At 40.7% G+C, this 25,469-nt stretch overlaps 2 protein-coding genes across 2 annotated transcripts; both read left to right on the top strand.

Moving 5' to 3' along the window:
• Nucleotides 1–2,523: 2,523 nt before the first annotated feature.
• On the top strand, nt 2,524–4,829 carry LOC130844267 (olfactory receptor 1361-like). Its single transcript, XM_057720586.1, has 2 exons — nt 2,524–2,583; nt 3,888–4,829. The coding sequence occupies exons 1-2, from the start codon at nt 2,524–2,526 to the stop codon at nt 4,827–4,829; spliced, it is 1,002 nt and encodes a 333-aa protein (XP_057576569.1).
• Nucleotides 4,830–4,963: 134 nt separating this feature from the next.
• LOC130844266 (olfactory receptor 1361-like) lies at nt 4,964–18,669 on the top strand. The gene is made up of 3 exons (XM_057720585.1): nt 4,964–5,171; nt 14,781–14,974; nt 17,728–18,669. Exons 1-3 carry the CDS (start codon nt 4,964–4,966, stop codon nt 18,667–18,669), a joined length of 1,344 nt encoding a protein of 447 aa, XP_057576568.1.
• The last annotated feature ends 6,800 nt before the right edge of the window (nt 18,670–25,469 follow it).

Here is a 25,469-nt window from a genome sequence, read left to right as displayed (position 1 = left end):
TTCTTAAACCAGACACAAGTAAAACATTAAGGAAAAAGGGAAAGTATTGATGGATTCAATCAATTAAAATTAAAAATATTTATTTAGCAAATAAGACTGTCAGAAGGGTCAAAGACAAAACACAAAGAGAAAATATTTGTTATATATATATAATGCACAAAGAACTGATATCTAGAATATTTAAATAGTTCTATAAATAAATTAGAATATAGCCAATAACTAAATGGGAAAATGAACAAATATTTAAACAAGCAGTTTTGAAAATAGAAAATAAAAATGCTAATAAGTTTTAAATGTATTTCATCTCATTATTAATCACTGAAATGTAAAATCAAACCACCAGGAGATGGCCCCCACACACACCAAGTGACTACAATGAAAAAGCCTGACACCACCAAGTGTTATCAAGGACGTGTTACTACCAGAATCCTCACATATTGCTGGTAGAGATGCAAATTAGTGCAAATCTCTTTTGAAGTGTGTTTGATATTGTGTACTAAAATTAAAGATAAGGACATCCTAGGACCCAGCAATTCCACTTTTAGGTGGAAAGAAATGCATGGGTGTTATCGTCATACAACGGAGCAACTCACAGCAGTGGAAATGAACAAACTACCACTACCTAGAGCTCCCTAGAGGATCTCACAAAAGTAAAAGATTGAACAAAAGAGCCAGAAAAAAGGATACAAAACATATGAGGGCATTTATCTAAAGTTCAAAAACAGGCAAAACTAAAGTGAAATGTTAGAAAGATGGTAGGGATTATTTTACTTCGAGAAGGAGGGAAGAGTAATGCTTAACAGGATACACAAAAGGAGTTTCAGACATGTCCCTGTTCTCTGGGGTCATAGAAAACAAGCATGTTCAGTCTTCTGCGTGACATTTGAAGGCAATGATTATGACCTCGGATCTATCCTATCTTTATTTTTACTCATTTTCTGGGACATACTCTATTACACCCAAGGGGACAGGGCTCTAATTAGAAAGTGTGGACTCCAGGACACAGATGGACCAGTTCAGGGTTAAGGCAGGGAGGACAGATCCAAGCTGCACCTCACCCAAGGGAGAAACCAGGGGTGCTGCCATGCAGCCCAGCTTGGTCCATCTGAATGGAATTATCACTGATGCTGCTGGGACACCGGGGACCACTGTCCAGAGGGGACAGCTGGCTGCTTGGACAATTGCCCCAACCTGTCTCTAACTAGAAGGTGTGGGAATGGGTCCCAGGAGACACTGCCTGTGAAAAGGCAGCAGCTCCTCCAGGCTCCTGTGCCTGAGACATCACTCATGACCTGAGTCTTCAGTCTGTGCTGTTCCTACACACAGGGAAGGGCTCTGCGACTCCAGCCATGTCTTCTTGGGGAAACAACAGGATAGCGAACCCAACCTCCTTCCTGGAAGTGTCACAGACTGAGGTTGGCCAGCACCCCCAGGTGAGAACAGAGGCATAGCGATGGGAAGAGAGAGTCTACCTAAGGCCAAGTGTGTACACTCATCCACTCACACTCACACACACACACACACACAGCCCGTAGGGCCTCTCCCTTTTCACTTTTGCCTTTTTATCTACATCCCTGGCTGCCAGTTATTTTCTGGACCTTCTGATCACCATGAGGGCCCTAGTTCTGGGATTCATCACATCCCTGAAGGTGCAGACTGAAGGCATTGTGGAGAATGGGTCTCAGAGCACCCTTCCCCCAGCCCCATCTGTGGCTGGGACACAGCCCCTGTGCCATTACAGAGCGTAATTCACCATCGTCCCCTGGAACAGGCCTGGTTCCCAGAATCACTCCCAGCCACCACACCAAGTCCATGTCAGTAATTCACTCCTCTGCTTCCATTACAGTTATCCAACTCATTCACATGCTTTCTTTTCGTTAAAATTTGTGCAAGCTGAATCATTTAAGATAGAATTATCCATTCCCATTATACAATTAATAACTAGAGAGCTCATGAGTAAGTTATTTGACCCAGTTTACACTTGGTTCCCAGATGCCAAAACAAAAGCTTTGCCATTGACAGTTCTGAGTAGAGTCAGAGGTAGTATTGGTGTGCTGATGATACTGGTGATGATGTCTTTTTATATTGACATCTCACAATCTACAAGCCCAAGATGCAGGCAGTGACCAGGACTCAGCAATAACCATGCACCCTCATTTTATTAAAAACAGTAATAACAATAACAGGTCATATTTATTGAGCACTTACTACGTGTCAGCCTTGATCTAAATGTTATACAATTATTATCGAATTTAATACTCGTAACCACTCTATATAGTAAATTCTATCATTATCCCATTTAAGTCAATGAAGAAACTGCAGCTGAAAAAGTTTGTGACTTTCTTGAGACCTCATCAAGAGTAAAGAGTGGGAAAATTCTATCAGACTCCAGAAGTATATTATCTTTTTATTCACGACCCTAAACAAACATGACATTGGCACCTGCTGCCACTGGCTGACTGTGGCCTTCTTCCTCCACATCATCACACAGCTCATTCGAATTTCACATCTTGATTGCTCGTCATGATTCGTGAAGAAACTGCAATGAATCCCAGCATCTGGCCTCTTCAGCAGTCCTATCAGGTAGGGTTATTATCTACATCTTATACAAGAAAAGCAAGGCTCAATAGGAGAGATAATTTCCCAAAGATTAAAAGGCATGTGAGGAGCAGAGCAGTAAAGCACGTCCCACAGGGCTTGTTCACTATGTGCTGTGTTCCAGGCTCACATTTCCTCACCTGCTACTAACAATGACAGTAACATCACTGCCCTTGGTAGCAGCTTGTCCTTCCACATACATTATCTCAGTAACAACTTCAATGAGTCAATGAAGTAGTTACACATGGTACAAAACAGGAAACAGAGATTCAGTGTTAAGTAATTGACCAAAGGCAGACTGAGCATAAGGAAAAGAGAAAAGATTCCCATCCCATGTCCAGATGCCAAAGCTCAGATATTAAAACATAAAATGTTGATGGGCAGGTGGATGATGAGAATGAAAATGATGTGTCTTTAATGAAAAGATGCTTTCCAGTTTGCAGGGTTCTCATAGCCACACTAACTCACGGGAATGGTTCGAAGCAAAGGGGGCCAGAGTACTCTCAGCACAGCTAGAGACCCCTTAGTCTCAGCTGGCTCCTCTCTTGAAGAAACTAGTCCTTCTTTCATCTCCCTCAATATGCATTCAACACTTACACACGGGCACACAGAGCTCCTTGTTTTGCCCAATAAATCTTAGTATATGCATGGCCCCAAAATGAGCTCCACAATAAGATAAGGAAATTTAAAATAGTTGTCGTAAACTGGGAGTTTGGGAATAACATAAACACACTACTATATATAGAAGAGATCATCAACAAGGACCTACTGTATAGCACAGGGAACTCTACTCAATATTCTGAGTATGGATGACCTGTATGGGAAAAGAATCTGAAAAAGAATGGATATATGCATATGTGTGATGCAATCATTTTGCTTTACACCTGAAACTAACACAACATTGTAAATCAACTATACTCTAATATAAAATAAAACTTAAGTTACAAACAAACAAAAATGGCTGCGCTTTAGTTTTTTAAAAAGAGAATTAAATTTGAAGAGATTCTTCCATGTGAATCCCAATTCAGTCTCATTAAGACCATCCATGGGGAAAACTTGTCGCATTACAGGAGTCTAGAACCCAAACTACAGCTCTACTCTGATTCCTCCTTATCAGAGTCCACAGTCCTCATATTTGTACAGATTTGCAAACCAGAAGTTACACCTACTACTGAATCTCAGTGACTTCTTCAAGACATAGAGAATAACAGACCATAGTCCTTGGACTCTGTAATATTGAGAGCCAATCTTCATTTAAGTAAGATTCTGCTCTAATTTCTCTGCTTCAGAAGGAAATCAGAAACCGAACCAGCATCTCTGACTTCCTGCTCCTGGGTTTCTCTCAACACCCAGAGCAGCAGCCCCTCCTGTTCGTGCTCTTCCTGACCGGGTACCTGGTCACCATGCTGGGGAACCTGCTCATCGTCCTGGCCATCGGCTCTGACCCCCACCTCCACACCCCCATGTACTTCTTCCTGGCCAACCTGTCCTTCGTCGACACCTGCTTCTCCTGCACCATCGTCCCCAAGGTGCTGGTCAACCTCCACACACAGCACTACACCATCTCCCACACTGGGTGCCTCGTGCAGATGTACTTCTTCATGGCGTTGGCCCTGCTGGATGACTTCCTGCTGGCTGTCATGGCCTATGACCGCTACGTGGCCATCTGCCTTCCTCTCCACTACTCCACCGTCATGTGTCCCCAGCGCTGCCTGCTGCTGGTCACTGCATCCTGGCTCTGCTCCCACCTCCTGGCCTTCTCGCTCTCTCTCCTCATGTCTCACTTCTCCTTCTGTGCCTCCCATTCCATCCCACACTTCTTCTGTGATCTTCTCCCACTCCTCAAACGTGCCTGCTCAGACACGCACATCTTTCAGATCATGATGTTTGCAGAAGCAGCCCTCTCGGGGGTGGTCCCTCTCACCTGTGTCCTGCTCTCTTATGCCCACATCATCCACACCATCCTCAGGATCCCCTCTGCTGGGGGCAAGCACAAAGTCTTCTCTACCTGTGGCTCTCACCTGACAGTGGTCACTCTCTTCTACGGAACTGTGTTTCTGGTATATTTCCAGCCCTCATCCTCCTACTCGGCAGACACTGGAATGGTGGCATCTGTGGTGTACACGATGGTCACCCCCATGCTGAACCCTTTTATCTACAGCCTGAGGAGCAGGGACATGAAGGAGGCTTTGTGGAGACTCCTCGACTGGGGAAGATGTCCCACCCCATAAAGAGTTCTTCGTCAGAGGAGAAGACCAGGCTTTTCGAAATACCTTCCTCATTGGACTTCTGTATTACAATTTTAAAAAGCTCAAATTTGGGGAAGGATGGAAACAGCACCACAAGCCAGTTTAACACAGGAAGGATGCCTGACTCGGCAGGACTGGAAGAGGACCAACGGGCCAAGGACCGCACTGCGGCTTGGAGACAGGGAGTCACCAGCAATTTCTGCAGGTGTCAAGGCAAAACAAGCACCAGACAAAGTGAAACGGACAAGAAAGGCTTATTCCAAACTATTTCCGTGGGGGTAGAAAGTAGAACTCAGTCTGAACTCCCGTCTGTTGAGATAAAGGGTAGGTAGGAGGATTTTTCGTGCTGAGGTGATTGGAAAAGCTCAGGCCATTTGTGTCTGTTAAGAGGCTTTACCTAAAGAAGAAATAACCTTCTCATATCTTTGTGACAGGAGGCAGTTTTGCAACTTGGAACCAAGAAAGCCTCAGCCACCAGAGTTAGGCTTCTCCCCTCCCCCTAAGATGGGCAGATGGGGGCTACCTTCCCTGTTCACTCTATTTCAAATAGACACATCCCATCTATTGAGATGGGACTTTGCTGAGTTGTAAACTCGCAAGAGGCTTTTTAGAAGATTTACAGCTCAAAGAAAGGATTTGTAATTACAAGTTTTCTAAAGTAACATTCAGAAAACCAAGGTCAAGGAAGAAGAAGCCTGTGGAACGTTTAATCAAGCTGAGAGAAGCATTAAGGCCACCTTGGTCAAGTAAAATGTGATTAGTGGGTTTAAGTTTCCAAGTAGCTTCACCCCAGAGAGTAGGAAAAACCCAAAGAACGACATCTCCCAGAACTCAGGTTCTAGGAGGAAGCCCACTTAGCAGCTCAGTGTATGACTAACAGGCCCCACTCAACTCGTCAGAAATGCTGACAAGACCTGGAGGGTCAAGTGCTCTCAGTTTCAGGGACCATTTCCAAGACCAGCTTTGGGAGCACCCACTCACAGGGACTGTCCTCCTCAGGAGAAAGCTGAACAAAGAAGACACACTATTGCTGGGACTAAAAGAGAGAGAATAATCCTAGGAGAGGAAACTAGGCACTAATAGATCTGGAGACTACAATTGGGACTGTAGTCCCACAATTGGAATTAGATCTAAGACTCTAACAGTGAGTATTTATTAGTTAGTGGGACAAGTCCTTCATTCTTTGGTTGTAGATCTCTAGTTTATTTTGTTTTCTCCCCACTGCAGAATAATATATGTGCATTATAATAAGAAGGCAAAACCTCAAGAACTAGGAAAAAAGAAGAATATACCTACCATCCCTCCATTTGAAGACAATTGTTCTTTATATGTTACATCATGAATTTTCTGTCTTTAAACAGTCTGGCTTTTGCTTTGATTAAAAAATGCTGTAGGTGCAATTTTATACACATATATGTATGTATATATATGTATGTATGTATATATATGTGTGTATATATAGATACACACATACACATATTTTTTACTTAATTTGTAATGTGAGTTGCTTCCATTTGACTTCTGTCTTCCTTTTTGTCTCCCAATACTGAGGGAACATTGTACTATATGAATGCTCTTTTCCTGAGGAAAACTCTGAGAAAAGGAAGCTTATTTTGGAAGGAAGGTAAAGAATTATTTTAAAAATAGATTTGGCAAGCTTCCCTAGTGGTCCAGTAGTTAAGAATCTGCCTTCTAATGCAGGGGAGGCGGGTTCAATCCTTGGTCAGGGAACTAAGATCCCACATGCGGATGGGCAACTAAGCCTGCACGCACCACAACTAGGGAGCCCGCACGCTACAACTAGAGAGACGCCAGCTGTGGCAACAAAGAGCCCGCACACTGCAACTAATACCCAACACAGCCAAATAAATAAATAAGTAAGTAGATAGATCAATAAATAAATGTTTTTAAAAATAGCTGTGGCGTGAGTGGTAAAGAGAAAGCTGGGTAGAGAATTGAACAGGATGTGTTCCCCATGTCCCCCATTAAAGTTCTCTCAGCCCCAGAAGAAGGGAAAATGGGCAGGAAGTGTTTCCTGGGAGAGAAGGTGCCGCTCACTGCAGGCTGGCACCAGGGAGGGCTGAGGCAGGGGACGGCAGCAGCAAGTGCCCCTTAGGAGAATCAAACTGTGTCCACAGAGCGTAATGCTGAATTCATCATCTTGGGGTATATTAAAAATATTATATCCTTGTCCAATTTGTTTCTCTGATATTCCTAGTTAATTCTCCACCTTTCAACTTTGTGATATCTTATGTAGAGAACCATTCAATTTGTATATTAGCCTATCAAAAGTTTTCCCTCCTTGTGGCCTCTGCTGCTGCTGCTGATAAGATGAGAAAAATCTCTGGGCAGAGCGTGCATGAAAATCACCCATTTCTTTTCATTTTCTCATGGTGCATTATTTTTTAATGAAATATGTTGTTTTGGAAAGAAATCTAATAGTTCCAGGGATTCTTTCTCAACACATTCCTCTAACTTTCTGCAAGGGGTTCTTCCTGTTTTGGTTTTACATAGTTATTAACACAGAGAAATGCTGAGTGTCTCTGAGCTGTCATTCTCTCATCTGTACCAGGTACCTTCCACTGCTGAGTCTTTACTCAGTTTTTCCTCTCCTTGGTTCATTCCCCTTTTCCAGGCCAGCTAAGACCCCCTCCCCTACCTGTATCTGGTCCCGATGCTCGCAGGGATCATTTGGAAGGGATCTAGCCTTTACTCTGTCTCTTTTCATTAACGTGTGTTAAAGCTATAGAGACATTCAAATACAGTAAGTCCCCTGCATACGAACCTTCAAGTTGCAAATTTTGAAAGATGTGAACGTGCATCTGGTTCCAGCAAGGAACCAGAACCTGTGCCATTAATGTCAGGTGTGAGTGAAACTGCAAGTTGTTGGCGATCCTTCAGCCCTCCCATCTCCCACCTCCTCTGCCTCCTCCAGTCAGTAGCCCTTCTTGCCTGTTCGCTCGATGCCAGCCCCTGTATGCCAGCTCTTGTACTGCACTATTGTACTTTTCAAGGTACTGCACTGTAAGATTAAAAATGTTTTCTTTTATTTTTTGTTTGTCTTTATGTATTATTTGTGTGAAAAGTATATAAAACTATTACTATGGTACTATACAGCTGATTGTGTTAGTTGGGTACCTAGGCTAACTTTGTTGGACTTAACGAACAAACTGGACTTAACCAACGCGCTTTGGCAATGGAACTCATTCGTATGTAGGGGACTTACTGTAGAGTACATTAAGAAGGCAGGAACACTTTGGAAGTCTCTTTAATAGACTCATTTCAATGTCCTCCCTGAAAAGAACAACTTGCCACAGCCACCCCCAACCGTGCACCTTGAGGAGACCCAGGATGAGAAAACACAGGATGCTGGCCCCAGATAACTGAGGTGCATATCAAAGAAGTGATTTCAGCGAGCCCAGATTCTTGCATTTTCCCATACATAGAAAAGCACTACATTCCTTAACTTGAGATATCTGGTTTTCTTTAATCAATAATCTTTTGATATTCCAACTACCTGGTCTTTGTTGGGAAAACTCCTGTATATATCCTGGCTTCTCCCTTACCTCTTTGGAGCAGTTTCTCAGAGTGACCTGAGAGTCCTGTGTCCCGGGCTTGAAGTCCTCAGAAAGTCCACCAAATAAACAAAATACTTAACTTTTAGGTTGTGCATGTTTATAGTCAACAGAAGCATCCAAATATCTCAGATACTGTGGCAAAAACAAGATCAGTGGTGAATATTCTCATTCCTGGTCACCAAGGACAGCAGATATTAAAGCAGACCCACCTAGGAAGAAAATGCAGAATCCATCATGGGAGGTATTCAAAGCTCCACCCCAAGTAGTTCTCTAATTTCAACCAGAATTACCAAAACATAGCAGTGCAATGACTCTAAGGATGGTAACTACGCAGCCAACCCAGGCTAGCTGTCAAGGTCATGGAGAACTCCAGGCACGAGAGACCTTAGCTGAACACAAAAAATTGCAAATAGGTCTTTCTTAACTCAAAGTTCACCTCATTTTGCTGCCTGTGCTGCCTCCCCACTCATCAAATCTACATGCATAAGAAGCACAACTCAAAGAATACTGGGCAAAAGTTAAAATAAATAGGTCACTCAAATAAATTAGGAGTCAATAAACGTTGCAAGGTTCTCAACATGATCAGTCATCAGGAAAATAAACATTAAAGCCCCAATGTGATACCAGCAAACACCTACTAGAATGATTTCAATGAAAAAGACAGACAAAATAACAAGTAATGGCCTCATATGGAGCAGCAGTAGCTTTCAGACACTGCTGGTGAGAGGGTAAACTCGTACAATGGTAGAATTATCTCACGGTATCTACTAAAGATGAAATACGCAGTATCCTTCATTTGCAATGATATATCCAAGAAGGATCCAAAAGACAGGCATAGAAATGTTCACAGCAGTGCTCTTTGTTATAGCCAAAAGCTGGAAACAACTCAAATGTCCATCAACAGTAAAATCAACAAGTGCATTCTAGGAGATTCATCAATACCATCTTCATAGCAGTGCAGATGAATCAGCTCCTGTTAAATGTAAATACGTGGCTGCATCCCACGTACTATTGGGTAAAAGAAGTCTGACACACACAAAAAGTACACACTGGGAGATTCCATTTGTTTAAAGTTCAAAAACAGGCAAAACTAATTAATAGAGTCAAAAGTGGGATTGTTTGGGGAGGAGGGAGAAGATTGTTCATTTAAAGGGTACCTAAAGAGACTTTCTGGGCTGCTCTTCATGTTTTGTTTCATGCCCTAAGTGCTAGCGAAGTGGTGTGTTCATTTGGAAAAAAATGCACCAAGCTGTATATTTATTATCTTGTGCATGTTTCTGTATACTTCAAAAATGCTTCAATAAAACATTTACTTGAAAACTTTAAAATTCATAAAGATTGAGAATAGAAAGTAGAAAATAGATACAGAAAATAGAAAGTTGAAAGAAAGTTGATAGAAAGATAGGTGTAGCTACATCATTATCAAAAAACTAGACTTTAAGACAAAGAGTATTACTACAGCTATAAAGGTCCGTGTTACAAGCAAGAAATCGTTCATTTACCAGGAAGATATAACAGTTCTAAAATTTTTGAGTGAAAGAATTGCCATAAATAGATATTTAAAATTGACAGAACAATAAAGAGAACTAGACAAAAACACACTCTTAATGGAATATTTTAATATACTTCTTCAAATAATTGGAAAGAAAAAAAATCAGTAAATATAGAGAAGATTTGAAAACACAATTAGCAATATTAACCTAATGCACATATACAAAACACTGCATCCAGTACTTGTGGAGAACATTCTCTTCAAGCACACAAGGAACATTTTGAAAACTTGACCACTCACTGAGCCACAAAGCAAATCTCAATAAATTTCAAAGGACTGAAATCATACATACCAAAAAACACGGATAACAAAAAAGCAACTCGAAAACTCCCTGTATAATTAGGAGTTAAGGAACCCATTTAGAAATAATATAGAAGTCAAATATTTTTTAAGTAGTGGGTTTTTAAAAATATTTTTTGAACAAAAACAATAAGATGCATATAGGAATATGTGGGTTGCAACTGAAGCATTATTTAGGGGAAATATACAGACATACAAGCTTTAAGAGTAAAAGCTACAAAGTATAAGCTAAGGGTTCATCACGAAGAAAAGTTAGGAAAGAATACCAAAATCACTGCAAGGGGGGTAAGAGAAAGATAGACAAAAAATACTGAAATAGAAACAAAAGACAATAGAGAGGGTCAAAAAAGCCAAAAGATTATCCTTTGAAAATGTCAATAACATTTATATCCATCTAATGAAACTAATCAAGAAAAATACCACCAAATGGAAACAAAATAATAATAACAATAATAAGTAATCACTTTCAAAAATAGAAAGAAAATAACTAAAAATATGTATTTCTGGGTATGTATCTAAAAGAATTAAAAATCAGGATCTCAAAAAGTTTCCTGCACTCCCATGTTCATTGCAGCATTATTCACAATGATGAAGAACTGGAAACAACCTAAATATCCATTGACAGATAAAAGGATAAAGAAAATGTGATATACATGTACAGTAGAATATTATTCTGCACTGAAAAAGAAAGAAATACTGCCTTATGCGACAGCACACATGAACCCAGAGAACAATCTGCTAAATGAAACAAACCAGTCATGAAAGGACAAATACTACATGATTCCACTTACATGACATATCTAAAGGACTCAAATTCACAGAAGCAGAAAGTAGAATGGTGGTCGCCAGTGGTTGCGGAGTGGAGGAAATGAATAGTTGTTACTCAATGGGTATAAAGTTTCAGTTACACAAGATGAATAAGTTCTAGGGATCTTCTGTACGACAAAGCACCAGTTAACAATAGTGTATTGTGCACTGAAAATTTGTTAAGTGGGTATATCTCATGTTAAGTGCTCTTACCACTGGTAGGGAGTGGGGGGCAGGGGGAAGGAACAGGAGTAAAGGAAAGCACATGGTATCTCTCTTATAATTGCATGTGAATGTATATCATCTCAAAATAAAAAAGTTTAAAAACAAAACTGCACGGTGCGTAATCTCATTAGTCACAGAAATACAAATTCAAACTACCAGAAGATATCACTGCACACATCCCCAGTGTTGCTAAAATGAAAAAGACCAACAGCACTAAGGTTGGAGAGGACGTGACACAATGGGAACTTTCATATATTGCTGGCGGAAATATAATTTGGTAGACCCTATTTGGAGTCAGTTTGGTATTATAAACTAAAATTAAAGATATGAGCACCCTAGAACCCAGCAATTCCACTCATGAATATATAGCCAACAGAAAAGAGCACATATGTATACTAAGAAACATGTTCAAACCTGAATGTCCATCATGGATAGATGGATAAGCAAAATGTGGTGTGTGCATACAAGGGGCTCTTATTCAGCCTTGAAAGGAAGGAAATCCTATCGCATGCTGCAATACAGATGAATCTTGAGGACACATACTAAAGAAACAAGCCAGTAACAAGAAAACTAATACCGTAGGAATCTGCATAACTGAGATATCTAAAGTAGTCAGATTCACGGAAGCAGAAAGCACGAGGGTGAGTCAAAAATTATCCGCACTCTGGTTATATTAAAACTTCTGTTGCCCACACTGTATTAGTGCTTTCCACTCAAGGCTACTGTCTCCCCAGTCGCTGCTGTGCAGGTGTGAACATGTTACAACAGTTCATCTGTAACTGCGGTGCGAGCAAAAATGGGTGCCCCACTTGTGATTTGCACGAAAGAAGAGTAGCGTGTAGTGATCCGTTTTTTGTGGTCTGAGGGTGTACCTGGTGTCGTTATTTATCAAAGACTTTGAGCACATCATGGAGAGCGTTTGTCGCGAAGAAGTGTGTATGAACGGATAGAAAAATTCAAGGAAGGTCTATAAGTGTTAGCCATCAACAAGGGGCCAAATTCACTTCTGATGAAGACATGAAGACAGCAGTGCTTGCGTGGCTGGCTGGCAGCTCAGCCTAAAACATTTCTTGATGAGGGAATATGAAAGCTTGTTGACAGGTGGGCAAATTGTGTTGAAAAGCAAGCAGATTATGTCGAAAAATGATGTATTTGTCTTTTCTAAAATTAATTAAAATAAATTCTACAGGCAGAGTGCAGATAATTTTTGACTCTCTCTCATAGAATGGCAGTTACCAGGAGCAGAGGGAAGGACAAATGGGGAGCTGTACAATGAGAACAGAGTTCCAGCTTTGCGGATGAAAAAATTCCGCAGATCTGATGCACAACTATGTATACTTAACACTACTGAAATCTACACTTAAAAATGGTTAATGTGTAACACAACTTGATAAATCAACTATATTTCAATAAAAATTTTTTTAATTTTTAAATGCTTAATGTGGTAAATTTCATATTATATTTTTTACCAAAAAAAAGAAGAAATACATGTAAGAATGAATGATCATTACATCATTACTTCTAATGGCCAAAATCTGACTATTTGTTCAACAATAAATTGGCTGAATAATACCTAATGTTCACATACAATGGAGCACCTTAGAACAATGAAAATGAACAAACTACAGCTACATACAACAATCTAGATGAATCTCACAAATCTGAAATGTTCAGAAAAAGAAATTAGACTAAAAAGAATACAGAGTATGTGATTTATTTATATAAAGTTCCAAAACAGGCAAAATTAAAATAAAATGTTAGGAAAGGGAGAGTGATTATTGGTTTAGAGAAGGAGAGAAGGGTAGTGATGGGCAGAGGACAGGACGAGAACCTCAGACAATGTTCTACTTCTTGACGTGGGAAGGGATCACAGGTGTTCACTCCATAATAATTCCTTGGACAATGCACTTATGCTTTGTGTAGTTTTCTATATGTATCTTATACTTCGCCGATTTTAATACATAATTCTAAACATACCTAAGAGATACCATTCAATGCTCACCGTGATAACTACAGCTCTGACATCCAAAAATCTCTGGCAATAGAAAGTTTTTCCCAAGAGTTGCAGCAAACTCAGCAACAAAAACCCAATCTGAACTGAATGATGATACTTCAAGGATGTACTAGTCCTACTTGATATGGATGTACATTCATTCTGTTGCAGAAATGTTGTATGATTGGTTAACAGGGAGCTGTGGTAGAACCTGCTGGGAGAGTCATAGATGACACAATATACCATTTCGAATCCAAAAATTCTGAAAGACACAACAAGATAGCTGGTGATGAGTGTTGATGATGGGGGATTGCTGGCTGGACCAGAAAGCATGAACCAGGATGCCCTACAGCTCCATGGATCAGAACAAATGGACCTCAAGAATGTAATCAGCAAGTTTACAAAGAACACTAAAAATATAATTCCTATCACATAAAGGACAAAACATGCATATCCAGACAATACAAAGTTTAGTCGGATATGCATATGTGGTAAACTTATACAGAAAACTACAGGAATATTCACAACAGTGGTTTCCTCTAATGGAAGAGGAAAAGAAAGGTGATTAGAGAAAGAACCAAAGAGGGGATTCTAATGTTATAAATTTATCATTCTAGGGCTTCCCTGGTGGCACAGTGGTTAAGAATCCACCTGCCAATGCAGGGGACACAGGTTTGAGCCCTGGGCCGGGAAGATCCCACATGTCGAGGAGCAACTAAGCCCGTGTGCCACAACTACTGAAGCCTGCGCACCTAGAGCCCATGCTCTGCAACAAGAGAAGACAAACCAATGAGAAGCTCTCAAACCACAACAAATTGTAGCCCCCACTCTCTGCAATTAGAGAAAGCCCGTGTGCAACAACGAGGACCCAATATAGCCAAAAATAAATAATAAAATAAATCTTTTAAAAAACAGCATTATTCTAATCTACTATTGTTGTAATCTATTATCATCTATCACTGCCTAAAAAGCACATAGATGTTTTCTATCTTATACCCTTTTATATGGAAGATTTACACCAAAGATAGATAATAAATAAATAAATACATAAATAAATAAATACATAAATACATAAATAAATAAACCAATAGATAATGGATACCAGTAGCTTGCCCTTCTGTAGATTCTCCATATCAATCATGTATCTGCTCCCCGGGGTCACAGACAAGAATGTTCCCTCTTGACGATGACATTTGAAGGCAACAACTGAGACTTTCAATCTATTTTTTTTCTTTACTGATTTTCTGGAACCTACCATGCTTCACCCACAAGGACTAGGCTCTAATTAGAAAATGTGTATCCATGACAGGGACAGGCTGGAGATGGTAAATGCAACCTGCACTTCACGCAGGAGGAAACAGACCAGGAGGAGGGCTCCCATGCACCCCAGCCCTCATCTCTCTGAAAGAGGGCCTCACAGATACTGCCGGGACTCAGGGGGCCACCGTCTAGAGTTGCCTCATCTTGCCTTTAACTAGGAAGTTGGGAGGGGTCCCAGGAGACACTGCATGTAAATAGTCAGCAGTTCCTCCTGAGTCCTCAGTCTGTGCTGCTGCCGCAAACAAGGAAGGGCTCTGTGCCTCCAGTCATGGCCCCCTGGGGAGGCAGAGGAGCAGGGCACCCGACCTCCTCGGTGACGGTGTCAGGGACCGAGGTTGGCCAGCACCTCCAGGTAACCCCTAAGGCACAGGGATGGGGAGGGAGACTATAGTCTATGTGTGCACAGGCAAGTACGGGTGTGCACACTCACACACACACACACACACACACACACAGCCCATTAGAGCATCTCCCTTCTTCCTTTTTCCCTTCTCTTTTCTACATCCCTCTCTGCCACTCATTTCCCAGCTCTTCTAATCTCCACGGGGGTGCCAGCTCAGGTGTTCACTAAGTCCCTGATGGCCCAGCCTGAGGTCATTTTGCAGAGAGACTCAGACCACCCTTCCTCAGCCCCATCAGTGCCCAGGACATAGCACCTATGCAGCAACCAAACCAGTGCATAGGAGAACTCTGTAAATGGAAGAGCACTTGATTAACAAAGGGCACATCATTTCATTCTCACCATCCACCTCAACATTGCAGCATCAGTTTTAAGATCAGTTCCACTTGGACAGGCAGCATTCCCAGAATCACTCTCAGCCACCTCCCTAAGCCAATACCAGCGCTCTGCTCTGCTAACACCAATCACAGTTCACCAAGCCTGTTCACATCCTTTCTTCATTTAAAAAATTAGAATCAGTGAATCGCTGCTTAAAACAGATTGATTTAACCAACTGTAAAATAGTCAGTGGGAAGTTGTTGTATAACAAAGGGAGTCCAACTCGAGGATGGAAGATGCCTTAGAGGACTGGGGCAGGGAGGGTGGGGGGGACTCGAGGGGGGGGCGTCAAGGAAGGGAGGGAATATGGGGATATGTGTATAAAAACAGTTGATTGAACCTGGTGTACCCCCCAAAAAAATAAAAAAAATAAAAAAATAAAAAATAAAAAATTAAAAAAATAAAATAAAATAAAATAAAATAATAATAAAAAAAAAAAACAGATTGATTTGGTCCCATTGTACAGGTAACGATGCTTGGGCTTTGCAGAATTAAGTTATTTGACCAATTTATACTTGGTTTCCCTATGCCGAAACAGATGCTTGGTCAGTGGTAGTTCTGAGTAGAGTTACAACCACCCAAGGGTAGTGATGGCCGTGACGATGATGGTGACTCATCTCACACCTCACACATCACAAGCCCACCCCCTATCAGGCACGGACAGACCAAGACATGGGATGAAGCACCTTCATGTATTAACAACAGCACCAACAATGGCTAATACTTATTGAGCACTTACTATGTGCTGGCCTTGGTCTCAATAGTTTACAACCATTATCTAATTTAATCCTCACCACCACCCTATACGGTAAACTCTATTATGACTCATTTAAATTGGATGTGAAAACCGAAGGCGGGAAAGGTAAAGTGACTTTCTAAGGTCACGCAGAGACTAAAGAGTGGGGAAATTCTGCCAGACTCCAGAAAGGATATTATAGTTTGAATCATGATGCTAAACCAGGGTGACATTAGCACATGCTGCCACTGATGGTTCACTGCATATATTCCTCCACGACGTCAGACGGAAACTGGAATCCCTTATGTCGATTACACACTATGTATCAAAGCAGCTTCGTGCTTTCACGGTTCATGAAGAAATTCGACTGCTCCAGCATTTGTCCCCTCAATGAACCTATCAGGAAGCAGTATTATCTGCATCTAACCACAAAGACAGCAGACACAAAGAGGGCCCTTACCAAAGCAAAAAAAGGCATGTGAGAAGCAGAGCTATAAAGCATGTTGTCTGATGCCACACATGCACCCTGGGCCCCAGACTCACGTATCACCAACTCCTACTGGCAGTGATAGTAACAATCTCTCCCTTAACTGAAGCCTGCCCTCCCTTTCAGTTATCTCTGCAAGAACTTCAGTGACTCCATGAAGCAAGCACACAATGTACAAACTAGAAAACAGAGACTCGGGGGCTTCAGAAACTAGCTTAAGAACACACTCCAGAGAATGGACAGAGAAAGGATTTCCAACCAGTCTCAAACCCCAAATCCTGGGACGTTAAAACAGATGCTGCTGACAGTGAGGTGTTGACAATAATGAAATCAACACTCCCTTTTCCAACAAAGTGCTTTTCAGTGAAAGTGTCCATATCCACGTTGATCCATCCACGTGGTCTACAAACACAAAGAGGTAGAGCATTCCCTGCACACCTAGAGACTCTTCCACCTCTCAACAAACTCACACAAAGAGCACCCTGTATTGCCCGCTAAATCCTGGTACATGCATGACCCCAAAGAACCCATAATAAAGCAGTAAGACTGAACAAATGTTCTAGATTGTAAAAAGGTGAGAGCGTAGCATTGACATATATCCACTACCGAATGTAAAAAAATAGCTAGTGGGAAGCTGCTGCAGAGCACAGGGAGATCAGCTCGGTGCTTTGTGACAACCTAGAGGGGTGGGATAGGGAGGGTGGGAGGCAGCTCAAGAGGGAGGAGATATAGGGATATACGTATACATATAGCTAATTCACTTTGTTGTAGAGCAGAAATTAACACAACATTGTAAAGCGATTACATTCCAATAAAGATGTATTTTTAAAAAAGGTGTTAAATCTTGGACAGATTCATTCCAAGTGAAAAGCAGTTCAGCTTCATCCAGGCACACATGGCGCAGGAATCTAGAAAATAAACTACATCCCAAGATGAGGCCTGAATATCATAGTCACATTCTTCCTATTTTCATGTTAGCACACCTGCCATCACAGCTACTAATGAATTTCAGGGGCCTCTGTAAGAAAGAAACAGACCAAAGTCCTTGGACTGTAGTATTCAGATCTTATATTTATTTAACTAAGAATAATTTCTCTGCTTCAGAAGGAAATCAGAAACCGAACCAGCATCTCTGACTTCCTGCTCCTGGGCTTCTCTCAACACCCAGAGCAGCAGCCCCTCCTGTTCGTGCTCTTTCTGGCCGGGTACCTGGTCACCTTGCTGGGGAACCTGCTCATCGTCCTGGCCATCGGCTCTGACCCCCGCCTCCACACCCCCACGTACTTCTTCCTGGCCAACCTGTCCTTCGTCGACACCTGCTTCTCCTGCACCATCGTCCCCAAGGTGCTGGTCAACCTCCACACACAGCACTACACCATCTCCCACACTGGGTGCCTCGTGCAGATGTACTTCTTCATGGCGTTGGCCCTGCTGGATGACTTCCTGCTGGCTGTCATGGCCTATGACTGCTACGTGGCCATCTGCCTTCCTCTCCACTACACCGCCATCATGTGTCCCCAGCGCTGCCTGCTGCTGGTCACTGCATCCTGGCTCTGCTCCCACCTCCTGGCCTTCTTGCTCTCTCTCCTCATGTCTCACTTCTCCTTCTGTGCCTCCCATTCCATTCCACACTTCTTCTGTGATCTTCTCCCACTCCTCAAACGTGCCTGCTCAGACACGCACATCTTTCAGTTCATGATGTTTGCAGAAGCAGCCCTCTCGGGGGTGGTCCCTCTCACCTGTGTCCTGCTCTCTTATGCCCACATCATCCACACCATCCTCAGGATCCCCTCTGCTGGGGGCAAGCACAAAGTCTTCTCTACCTGTGGCTCTCACCTGACAGTGGTCACTCTCTTCTATGGAACTGTCTTTCTGGTATATTTTCAGCCCTCATCCTGCTACTCGGCGGACACTGGAATGGTGGCATCTGTGGTGTACACAATGGTCACCCCCATGCTGAACCCTTTTATCTACAGCCTGAGGAGCAGGGACATGAAGGAGGCTTGGTGGAGACTCCTTGGATGGGGAAGATGTTCCAGCCCATAAAAAGTCTTTCCCCAGAGTAGAGGCTCAGACCTTCCAACATGCCATCTTCCCTAGATTTATCCATTTTAAATTTGAAAGACTCACATTCAAGACATAATGGACGCTTACCCTTCCAAGCAGATGCAGGAAAATAAAGACCCAGACCTGCAGCTCTGCCATAAGGCCAACTGCAGAGAGGGAGTAACCAGCAGTCCCTATAGGGTGACTTGACATGTGGGCATATGCATCCAAGCAGATTCAATCCAGAGTTAGGAACATCAAAATTGCCAGCAAACACTTGGCTTCTAGGAGGAAAGCCAACAAGAGCAGTGTAGGACTACAAATTCTTCCCCAACAACAAAAATTTCCGGCAAGACTAGGCAGATCAGGACCTCAGTCAAGTCACTGGGCTTCAGGGACCAATCCTGACCCTGCCTTGGAAGAAACGCACTCACGGGGACTGGCCTCAACATGGAGAACATCACAGCAAGTGGGCAGAATCTGTGTGTGGCCTGAGAGGGCAAACAATATTCTAGAAAAGGGAGCTAGGCAAAGATTAAGAGATTTGTCCAGTACTACACATCTGGGCTTAGATCTTTGTCTCTGGTAGGTGATTTCGGCTTCTTTTCGTTGCTGTTGTTGTTGTTAGCTGTGATCTGTCTTTATTTTTATTTTTTACACTCTCGTCCATATTTTGCTCCAACTGAAAAATTGTTCGTGTCATTACAGTAAATGTGTAAAATATAAAGAAAAATTTTCAAATCCCTTCTTGAAAGAACACTTCACACAAATTCTCGCCGTCCTTTTCTCTGTGCATTTATTTTATGTTGTTAAGATGATCATTTTTCACATAATCTTAAAACGTGAATGTTCTCCACACTGTTATTATCCAATTTTTACAAACATTCACATGATTAATATTATAGCAGAAGCAACTGCCATGCTTATATATAATCTTCTTCCATTTGGGATAATTAGAGCTTTCTAAATATTTTTAATTTTATAAATAATAATGCAATAAAGATCGTTGTAAATAAACCATATATGTGTAGATTTTTCCCATGTCTTTCCAGTGAATTTTAAGAAGTGGAGTTGCTGGGTGGCACATTTTTCAGGCTCGTGAAACATGTTGCAAAAATAGTTTACAAAACTATTAATGGGCTGTTAATGATTGACATCCCACCTTAGGGTTCTGTGAGAGTACTCCTTTCTCTGCATTCTTTGTGTTCCAATTTTTGACTGAATTATGACAAATATAATAAGCAAAAATGGTACTTCTTTTCTTTGAATTTTTTGGCTTACTGATTGTTTTCTCAAGTCTGTAAATATATTTTATTTATTCTTCTATTAATTATTTCTTCATGTCATTTGACTATTTTAAAGACTTGTGTAAGTCCTTTTTACACTAAACATTTAAACTTTACACTTTTCTATTCATAACACAAACTTTCCCCAATCACCTTTTCATTCCTCAGTTTTCTTTTTGATTTTTTGACATAAATGGGTTTTCAATTTACATATATGAAACCAATAAAAAAATTTCCTCCTTGTCACTCTTCTGCCAGTGTTATCAATTGGAAAATTGTCTTCTCTATGTAGAGTTCATGTGAATAATAATTTTTTTTCTTTTTCATTTCACTATGATATGTTATTTTTTAACAACAGTTCTACTGAAATATAGTTCATATACCATAAAACCCTTTTTTAAAGTCTGCAATTCAGTGGCTTTTAGTATGTAGTGTGATGCAGTGTGTTTTTTTTTTTACTGAAACAATATATAACTTTAGAACGATATTAAATATTGAAGTGGCTCTCGCCCTCACATCTCTCACTCTGTACAAGTTTCCTCTCCATTTCCTGTCCCATAATTATTTAAAAAAACAGGGTGCTGACTATGTCTGAGCACTCACTCACTCAGATATACTATACACATTTTCCCTCAGAGTCTTTCTTTCTAGTATTATTTCCCCCTCTGTGGCACCTTCCTTTACTTCAGGCCCACCCAGGGTAAGTCCATGTCATCTGCAAAAAGCATCCTCTCACACCAGCCCACTCTAATCACTTGGACATGATCTGATTTTCTTGTGAGTGTCACTATCCCTTTATCTAGTCTTCCTATTCCTGCCCTTCTAAGATCAAGAATGACACAAAGATGGCCACTCGTCACTGCTATTCAACATTGTACTAGAGGTTCCAGCCAGGACAATTAAGTAAGAAAAGGAAATAGAAGGCAACCAGACCATAAAGAAAGAAGTAACAAGAGTGTAAAGCAATTATATTCCAATAAAAAAAATCAAAAAAGAAAGAAGGAAGTAAATGATAGATGCTGTATACTTTTGAATTCCTAAGAAATCATCCAAAAAAAAACCTCACCTATTAGAAATAATAATTTAAATTCAATGCAATCTCTATCAAAATCTCAGCTATTTTTTTGCAGAAAATGACAAGCTGATCCTCAAATTCACATAGAAATGCAAAGGAACCAGAATAACCAATACACTCTTGAAAAAGAAAAATCAGAAGACTCACACTTCCTGATTCCAAAACTTACTACAAAGCTGCAGTAATTAAGACAATGCTGTACTTCATATGAAAAGATGCTCAACATCACTAATCATCTGGGAATGCAAATCAAAACCACAATGAGATACCACCTCACACCTGTCAAGAATGGCTATCATCAAAAAGAACACAACAATTGTTGGCGAGGATGTGGAGAAAAGGGAGCCCTCCTACACTGTTGGTGGAAATGTAAATTGGTACAGCCACTATGGAAAGTAGCATGGAAGTTTCTCAAAAAACTAAAAATAGAACTACCATATGACCCAGCAATTCCACTTTTGGGTATATATCTGAAAAGAATAAAAACACCTAATTCAAAAAGATACATACATCCCAATGTTCACAGCATCATTATTTACAATTGCCAAGGGGCTTCCCTAGTGGCAGAGTGGTTAAGAATCCACCTGCCAACGCAGGTGACATGGGTTCAATCCCTGGTCCAGGAAGATCCTACGTGCCACGGAGCAGCTAAGCCCATGTACCACAACTACTGAGCCCACATGCTGCAACTACTAGAGCCCGTGCTCCACAAGAGAAGCCACCACACTGAGAAACCCATGCACTGCAATGAAGAGTAGGCCCCGATCACTGCAACTAGAGAAAGCTTGCATGCAGCAACGAAGACCCAATGCAGCCAAAAAATAAAAAAGAATAATAATAAAAACAAAACTTAAAAAAACAGTTGCCAAGATATGGAAACAACTCAAGTATCCATCCAACAGATGAATGGATAAAAGAGATGTGGCATATAGATAGATAGATAGATATAGATACACACACACACACACACACACACACACACACACACAATGGACTACTACTCAGCCATTAAAAAGAATGAAATTTTGCCATTCACAGCAGCATGGATGGACTTGGAGGGCATTATGCTAACTGAAATAAGTCAGACAGAAAAAGACAAATAGCATATGATATCACTTATATGTGGAATCTAAAAAATACAACAAACTAGTGAATAAAACAATAAAGAAGCAGACTCACAGTTATGGAAAACAAACTGGTGGTTACCAGTGGGGAGAGGGTAGGGGGAAGGGGCAAGATAAGGGTAGGGGATCAAGATGTACATACTATTAGGTATAAAATAAGCTACAAAGATATATTGTACAACATGGGGGATATAGCCAATATTTTATAATAACTATAAATGGAGTATAACCTTTAAAATTGTGAATCACTGTACTATACACCTGTAACATATAATATTCTACAGCAACTACACTTCAATTCAAAAAAAGGACAATGCATCAGCAGAGAAATGGATAAAGATGTGGTACATATATACAATGGAATATTAGTCAGCCATAAAAAAGAATGAAATAATGCCATTTGCAGCAACATAAATGGACCTAGAGATTCTCACACTGAGTGAAGTAAGTCAGACAGAGAAATACAAATATCACATGATACCACTTATATGTGGAATCTTAAAAAATGGATACAAATGAATTTATCTACAAAACCAAAATAGAGTTACAGATGTCGAAAATAAACTTATGGTTATGGGGCGGGGGGGCAGGGGGGTAAAGGAGGGAGGGATAAATTGGAAGATTGTAATTGACACATACCACTAGTATACATAAAACAGATAACTAATAAATTAGGACCTACTGTATAGCACAGGGGATTCTACTCAATACTCTGTAATGGCCTATAAGGGAAAAGAATCTAAAAAAGATGGATGTATGTATTTACATAACAGATTCACTCTGCTGTACACCTGAAACTAACACAACATTGTAAATCAATTATACCCCAATACCTAGAGTCTGTCATACAGAGTGAAGTGAGTCAGAAAGAGAAAAACAAATATTGTATATTAACACATATATGTGGACTATAGAAAAATGGTACAAATCAACCGGTTTGCAAGGCAGAAATAGAGACACAGATGTAGAGAACAAACATATGGACACCAAGTGGGGAAAGCGGGGAGGGTTGGGGGGGGAATGAATTGGGAGATTGGGATACCAAATTGTACACTCTAAATACATGCAGTTTATTGTAAAAAATAAAAAAATAAAAAGTTTAAAAAAAGTTTTTTTTAAAAAAAGAACAATAAAAATATTTACCCAGAGGGGAGAAAAAACAAAACAAACAAAAATAAACCAAAAAAATAATTAATTAAAATAAATTTTAAAAAATTTTAAAAGGACATTGCCATACTAGTATAACACTAGACATATAGATCAAAGGAATGCAATTGAGAGTCTACAAATAAACTTTCACATTTATGGGCAATTTCTCTTCAACAAGGTTTCCAGGACAATTCAGTGGGGGAAAGAATAGTATTTTCAACAAACAGTGCTGGAACAACTGGACATCCAAATGCAAAAGAATGAAGCTGAGCCTTTACTTCACACACATACAAAAATTAACTCAATGTAAAAGCTAAAACTACAAAATATTTAGAAGAAAGTGTGGGAATGAATCTCTGTGCCTAATCTTAGATTAGTTTCTTAGGTATGACACCAAAAGTATAAGCAGTAATAAAAAAAAAAGATAAATGGGATTTCATCAAAATCACCAAGTTTTATACATCAAAAGATACCATCAGGAGAGTGAATAGACAACCCACTGAAAGGTAGAAAATATATGCAAATCTTATATCTGATAAGATATCTGTATAAAAATATATAAAGAACTCCTACAATTCAACAATAAGAAGACTAATAACCCAATTTTAAAGTACACAAAGGATTTAAATAGATACTTCTCCAAATAAAAAGATACAAAAGGCCAATTAGCACATGAAAAATATGCAACATCATTAATCATCAGAGAAGTGCAAACCAAAACCAAAATGAGATACCACTTCAATTCCACTAGGATGGTTAAATCTTTTTTTAATGGACAATACCAAAGTTTGTTGGTGAGGCATGCGAGAAGGGTGAACCCATCTACATTGGTAGTAAGATTGTAAAATAAGGCAGCCACTTTGGAAAACATTAGCAGTTTCTCAAAAACTTAAAGTTACCATACAACACAGCAATTCCATTCCTAGGTATAAAACTAAGAAAACATATGTCCACACAAAAGCCTGTTCATGAATGTTCATAGTAGCATTATTCATAATAACCAAAGAAAAGAAACAACCTGAAAACACACCATTATTTAAAATCGTCTGTTAACTATAGCATCAGTTCAGGGCCTACAATAAACAAATGCCAAAATATAGCTAGATAGCGGAAAAAATATATTAGGGAAGATGCTTGAGAAAGATAAAAGAGAATAGGAAAGTCACCCACACACAAACCTCCCACTTATAGATAGTATAGTTCAGCTGCCACAGAGGAGAGAGGCAGGAATCCCCTGAGTAAGCAGGAAGAATTACTTGCAAGTCTTGTCTTGGTAGTCGCAAGTAGATCTCCACCCCCTCCAGCCAGGATCTTAAAAGCTTCTCCAGAGGCCTTCAATGGGTTCAGACACGCGTGGCGTTCAGATGGTCTCAACAACACACCGTTCTCTCAGTGTTCTCTTGAAAATGGCTCCCACGTGGAAACCATGGGCAGAGTGTATATTTCAAGGACAAAGGAAAGGGTGAGGTTCCTCCAACCAGCAAGGTCCGGCTCGCAGGTCAATGAGAAGTCATGTCCTCTCCGTGACCTCCCCCAGTGTAACTGAACAGGTCTTCCTGGGACAGACCCCCGCCCCACCACATCCTCTGCCTGCCTCTTGTCTGTAGAAAAACGTTAGATTCCTAGGCTTTCCCTGAGTTCCAAAGAATAAATTTCATCAGAGAAGTGAGAAAGGGCAGAACTAAAGGAAAACAGTCAAGCCAGACAAAATAATAATAACTTAGCCATTAAACAAAGTCCAGGATTTTTAGTTCCTCCTCTGGGGCTATAGATACTATTCTGAGCCATGTCCTTTGAGCTGTTTTGCAGATACTGAAACCCCCACCAGGTGGAAGAAGTTAACTGCATGCTGCCCACAAGTACACAGACCCCAGAATGTTTGGAACCAGAAGGTTGATGATGCTGACTTCCCATTACCTCACCACCAACCAATCAGAAGAATGTCCATGAGCTGATCACCCACCCCCAACCCTCTCCTTCACCCTGTCTTTAAAAACCTTTCCCTGAAAACCATGGTGAAGTTAGGGTTTTTTGAGCATTAGCTACCTTGAACCCTTTGCAAGGGTTCAGCAAGTGGTTTCACTGGCATGGACGTGGCTTTTTCAGTGGCTATCTGGCTGCTTCGGAGGCAGATATCACAGCAACAGTATAGGCACATGCAAGAGA

Source organism: Hippopotamus amphibius, chromosome 2 (assembly GCF_030028045.1).
Source record: "Hippopotamus amphibius kiboko isolate mHipAmp2 chromosome 2, mHipAmp2.hap2, whole genome shotgun sequence".
Lineage (NCBI taxonomy): Eukaryota > Metazoa > Chordata > Mammalia > Artiodactyla > Hippopotamidae > Hippopotamus > Hippopotamus amphibius.
Note: the sequence above shows the minus strand (reverse complement) of the source record. Positions and strands in the feature narration are given on the sequence as shown.